The sequence below is a fragment of the Canariomyces notabilis genome (assembly GCF_033297395.1).
Source record: "Canariomyces notabilis strain CBS 508.74 unplaced genomic scaffold N656scaffold_34, whole genome shotgun sequence".
NCBI classification, from domain to species: domain Eukaryota; kingdom Fungi; phylum Ascomycota; class Sordariomycetes; order Sordariales; family Chaetomiaceae; genus Canariomyces; species Canariomyces notabilis.
Genome location: NW_027041856.1, coordinates 183,940 through 189,939, shown reverse-complemented (window position 1 = coordinate 189,939; position 6,000 = coordinate 183,940). Strand labels below are relative to the sequence as shown.

At 53.6% G+C, this 6,000-nt stretch overlaps 1 protein-coding gene across 1 annotated transcript; it reads left to right on the top strand.

The window, feature by feature from the left end:
• Positions 1-3,763: 3,763 nt before the first annotated feature.
• Positions 3,764-5,987, top strand: N656DRAFT_718657 (response regulator; the record flags this gene model as incomplete). The annotated part of the gene is made up of 5 exons (XM_064812297.1): positions 3,764-3,835; positions 3,919-4,059; positions 4,126-5,007; positions 5,062-5,257; positions 5,323-5,987. The coding sequence occupies 5 exons, from the start codon at positions 3,764-3,766 to the stop codon at positions 5,985-5,987; spliced, it is 1,956 nt and encodes a 651-aa protein (XP_064665765.1).
• Positions 5,988-6,000: the final 13 nt, after the last annotated feature.

Genomic DNA, 6,000 nt, shown 5'->3' with positions numbered 1-6,000 from the left:
CAACAGGATGCCTTATATCTATTTAGACCAATAGTATTGTATAAGAGTGTCACGAACAGACCTTACTGGTGGCCAGGCATGGTCACAACCGCAGCGCGGGGAGCTGCGGCAGCCAATCGCTCAACTGACCAATCAGAATGGATCACTAAGAAGAGAGAGCGAGCAACATAAAGGATCACTGGGATCACGAAGTGAGCCAGGTGAGCCAGTACAAAGATCACTAGGAGCAAGGAGTGATCCTCAAAGACAATCATTAGTATATTAGATAGCTAGCTATTCCCTTGGAGGACCTGCCAGAGGTTCTCCAGTAAGCAATGCAAGCAGTTGTCTTTACTACTGTGTGAACACTTGCTTGTGCACTTGTTGTAGACCCTTTGGCTCTACCGAACCTCACCCCGTTCAAAGTCAACCTTCAGTCTGAGGAGTCCCTTTCAGTGGTAGGGGACCGAGATTCGTCACAAAGAGGAATAGGCTGTCTAGAGGATATTCTGTTTCCTAAGAAGCAGCTCATTCCTACTTACAATAGCCTGTTATAAGAAATCATCTGTTTCGTTGGTAACAGGGTATTCTGCTTTAACTCTATTATATCCTTCCAACAGTATTGTATCCTGCTGCTCCTCTAGACTCAAGTGCTCCTTCTCTTCCTTACGCCAGGCACTATATAGTCTAGTATTCTTAAACTCCAGTCACGTGTGCTCGTAGTATAATTGTTCCATTGTAGACTTGTAATCTATAGACTGTAAGTTCGACTCCCGCGAAGATGTCTTATTTTTTCTCCGTCGCCGCCTGGGTAGATTCAATCTTCCAGAGGTAGGTATAGAGAGCAAGCCGATATAGGTCGAAAGAAAAGACCTGTCGGGGACCTGACTTTTGTTCTATATAGCGAATGCAATAGAGCTTCCAATAGTCTATTACTGTTAGAACAGTATATTATTGCTCCAACATAATGTATTGGGAACAGTATACAACAGAGTGTTCTTCGAACATGCTGTTACAACGAGCTAAGACTGCCCTGCAGGCCACTGTGGCCTGCGTAGGGTAATGCTAGCATAGTGCTCCACAACTTATTCTGTTCCGACCGTAACAGACTTACCAAAGCTCTGTTGTAGGACCCCCCATTCCCCGTATGGTTGCGTGCAGAGCAGTACTGCTAGGGCCTTGTACATAGAGCACTGAGAGTAGTACTGCCAGGGCCTTACGTACAGAGTAGTCGGGGAATTGCAGGGCCTTGCTAGGTGGGAGCAGTTGGTCTTCTATTCCTTGCAAGGCCCTGGGAGTAGTCGGGGCGTTGCAAGGCCTGGGGAGCAGTCGGGGCGTTGCAAGGCATTGGGAGTAGTCGAGGCGTTGTAAGCTCCCTGGCTTCAATCAACGTTGTGGCCTGGAGTCAGTGCAGTGGGCGCAATTCGCTAAGGAGTCCCTGTAAGAGCCTGGAAGTCGGGGATCCTGAGTTTCTGACCAATTAGATGCGGGAAACGGTGCTATGCTAGTTGACAGTGCTATCCTAGTTGGCCTGGCTATAATAGCAGGGCCTGGCTATGATAGCTTCCAGCCAGATTTTCCCGCTATGGTAGGTACACTACACACACCCGCATACGCAACGTTAAGAAAAGGAAACCTACCTTACATTTTCCAGGTTGCAATTCATGTTGATGAGGTTCGCTCTAGCAGACAGCAAGCACGCTGTACGACGCAGCCAAGAAACATTCGTTGTTCTACGAGTCTGAAGGCTGCGTTAGCCAGCGTCGATCATTTCCCGATTGGAAGTGAGGCGCCGTTTAAAATGTTTTTTCTCGTTTTCTGGCTGGCTGCGGCTTGTCCCAGGCGGAAGGAAGGGGCTTGTTCCAACCGGGTATCGGCACGGGTTCGATGGGGGTTCTTGGTTGATGGCTTGCTGGTTTTGGTTCACCGTCAAAGACAACCGCAAGTGGGAGTGATGATGGCGCACGGCATGTTGAACGGTCGATCTAAACCTAGAATCATTCAACTAACTGTTCTGTTTAGCTAACGCTCCTTCAGTATGTATGGAAGTACAGCATAACGTTGAATTCATTGTCCTACCATCACTTGTATGGCCCAAAAGAGCAATTTTCCCCTTTTGGATACCTGCAGTTTTTGCCCATGACAAAGCTGCAAGTGAGGATGGGATTGAATGAATCCAGTCAACAACTGCGCATATTTAACTTACAGACTGATATCGGCGCAAAGTCCCTTTGACAGCCGGCTCCAGAAGGTGTCGAGCTCAGGGGCGTACCCCTGGTCGTGTACTGTATAAGAAGCAAGACCACAGCACCACCATGCTCTCCCTCTCGACAACATCGAGTTTTCATCAGTCTCCAAAAAGACGCTGAAAGACCGTGGACCTCAACATCCATCCGGCACATTCCTGTGGCCGCAGGTATGACTGTTCCATGTAGACATACAAACACCTAGCTCAACGCTCTTACAAAAATCGTTTCGTACATTACAATAGAATTCAATCTCTATTCCGTACTGTGTCAAAGAGCTCACGTTAATAACGCTAGAGAGGCTAGTTGAAAGAAGTGCAATGTCTCGTCGCTGATCATCGACAATCCCATATTGCCCGCCAAGCTGGTTCCTCCGCTCACCCCCGCTCCTGGGAACCCCAGTCACCTTCAACCCGCTGTGCTAAATCGACGAAAGTGGCGTGGCTTGCTCTCAACCTTCAATGGCAAGATCCGAGTTTTTTTTACCTTTTCCCATTCTTGTCCTTGCAAACCCCTGATTCTCCTTCAGCTGAAAGTGTTCGAATTCCGTCTCGTGCCGCCTTGAGTTGCTGAAAGGTAAATGACGTTTCGATTCGTCGCAGGGCGTCCCCTCCAAAGAAAAAACCGACGCCGGCTACCTACTCCGTTAGGGTCCTTGGCAAGCATTTCCCAGGCCCCTCGAGATCCATTTCACAATCGCCGCGTCGCGCTTAGCCTTGAAGGGATCCTGCCAACGTCTTTCTCTCCGTCACGTCCTTACCTTGGTTGCCCTCTGGCGTTGCTTCCCATCCCTTTTCTCCATCTCTTCAAGTGCCAATGATCCAGCCTAGGTAGACGTGTGCCCTCAGGGAAAAACGGTTCGTCGCACGGCCCTTCACTTTCCAACCCTCCGCCCCCGAATGCATTACGTCGCGAGCCGGGCCCTTGATTCGACAACGCTCGGCCCGTGAGACGTGACCTCCAACAAAAAAGTGGGAACGGCACCAGCTCGACCAGGAACAGCAGGCCAGAAAGCATCGCATCGCATTGCTCTCTCCGATGTGGGGATGAGAACCTAAAGGGGGCCGATCTTCAAAAGTGTGCAACTGCTGGGAAACTTTTGCCATCTGATGTGGGAGTTTGGCCACAGGGTGCAATTAAGGAGCTTATCGGCTGCATCGTTATCGGTGCCTCGGAAGCCCGCGGTTGCATTGCCTCGACTTCCTCTGTAAACTGTTTTCGGCTTCACCCAACCCTCGACAGCCGCAGCCATGCCGCCTGAAAGCGACTCGGCCTCTGCACAGGCTGGGAACAACTCCAGCGACTTTGTGAGCATCACCACCACTGCCCAACCACCCCTATTCCCGTCTCGTCGACAGACCGTCACTTCAGCTAGCCTTGAGGATGTCGCTGCTAACAACTATTTGCTGAAGGTGCGCAAGCTCTACAAGTACGACCCTCCACTCTTCTTCCCACCCTTCCTGCCCCTCGTCCACCGCACCGCGCCGACTTAGCCGTGACGTCGTCTGCATGTCTTACTTACCAATGGCGATCGCAGGATGCTTGAGGACCCCTCGTACAATTCAGTAGTACGATGGAGCGCCGACGGCGATAGCTTTGTTGTGTTGGAGGTATGCTTGCGGCCCTCGCAGAGGGAATCGCCACCTTCTGTCGATGCGCTTCTTGTCCCTCACTGACACTCTTGCCGGTGCAGAACGAGAAATTCACTAAGACTATCCTTCCGAAACACTTCAAGCACAGCAACTTTGCGAGTTTCGTCCGCCAATTAAACAAGTATGATTTCCACAAGGTCAGGCACAACGAGGAGAGTGGCGAGTCACCATATGGGCGCGACGTAAGTGAGCTCGTCTATCATAGGGTCAGTAGGGGCCTTTGTGTTGACCAAACCGTGGGATGGCAGGCCTGGGAATTCCGGCACCCTGAATTCAGGGCGGACCGGAAAGATAACCTGGACAATATTCGGAGAAAGGCACCGGCGCCTCGCAAGCCTCCGCCGGCCGAAGACGCATTCCCAGCGTCGCAGCAGATCATGGTCCTGAGCGAATCCCTGTCGGCGTCCCAACATCAAATCCAAGCCCTGCAAGAACAGTATTATGAACTCGAAAAGACAAACAGGCTTCTGGTTGCCGAGGTCCTGGGTCTGCAAAAGATGGTTAGGGCACAAAGCCAGGCGACCAACGAGCTCATCACACATCTGAGCAATATGGAGGACAGGCGACGAAACAGCCGTCACTCGGCTCAGTCCAGCCATTCGAACCATTCGGGCACAAACTTTCATGCCAGGACGCTCGGTTTCCTGCCGGATGGCGCCGACGAGCCGGCGCCCGAGCTGCGGCGCGCTCGGGAAATTCTCAACGGTGTTTCTCCGGACTCGCAGGCTGATAGGGAACTCGAGAGGCTGTCCATGGCATACAACCAGAACGGGTCTCCGGCCGACTCGGCTGGCTCGTCGGTGATGTTCACACAAGCGAACGCCACGCCGATGCCGCTGGTGCATGACCCTCTAAATGACCCTCGGCATATGGTGTATCCCGTGGGCCAGACCACGGGTATAGACCCTTTCCATGCTGACCATATTCACAACATCCCCTACAGTAGACCGCTCAGTAACCCTAGCGCCGTGGCCGAAGCCCCGTCCCAGATCACGCCCCCGCCCAAAGAACACGTCGAATCTCTGTGGCGAGGCAAAAAGCCTCTCATTCTGCTCGTTGAGGACGACCGGACGTGCGCAAGGATTGGTATCAAATTCCTGACCAGCATGGACTGCAGTGTCGAGACTGCTGTAAGTGAAGGTGACGGCTGGGGTCCAATGTCATCGCTGACAGTCTTTCGATAGCGTGACGGTCTCGAAGCTGTCGACAAAATTAACACTGATTGTGATCGGTACGACCTCATCTTCATGGATATCATCATGCCCAATTTGGACGGCGTGTCGGCAACGGCCATGATCCGGGTAGTCACTCCGCAGATTCCCATTGTTGCCATGACGTCCAATATCCGGCAGGAGGATATCCAGACCTACTTCCAATTCGGTAAGTCCGCTTGGCTCGCTCCAAGAAAATCTCGCACTCCTCCCCCCCATCTAACCAGTTCTCAGGAATGAACGATGTCTTGGCCAAGCCCTTCACCAAAGACGGCATGTTGCGTATTCTGAGGAAGCACCTGACGCGGATGCTCAAAGATCCGCAATCGACGGCGGGGTTGATAGTCGACGATCTTGGACAGAACGTGGCGGCGGGCGGGCCCGGTCCCCCAGCCTCAAGTCAGGGGTACGCCGCCGCCCCGCCGCCGGGTATAGCCATGGGCAACATGGCGGGCTCCATCATGGCGGGCGGCGCGCCGCCCCAGGTCAAGTTCGAGCCCACCCCGATACAGTCGCCCTCGACGGCCTCGTCGTGGCATTCCCCCGGCCAGATCCCCGGCACGTCGCCAACCCTAGAGGGTGGCGGGTACATGAGCGCCGTCGGGAGCGGGCCGGGTGGTGTGGTATTGACCCCCGGTGGCACACAGCGTCCGCCGCCGCCACCACCACCACCACCAACATCACAACAACAACAGCAGCAGCAGCAGTATGCGAATTATATGGCGGCAGCGCAGGCCCAGGCCCAGGCCCAGGCGCAAGCACAGGCCCAGGCCCAGGCTGCCAATCCAGCACTGGCGCGCTTGCCTGAAGGGATGGGCGCCCTAGGCGGAGATGATCGCCCCGAGAAACGACAGCGCTTGTACGGCCCCGGGCCCGGTCAGGGGGCGTATGCACAATGAGCATGCGGCGAGA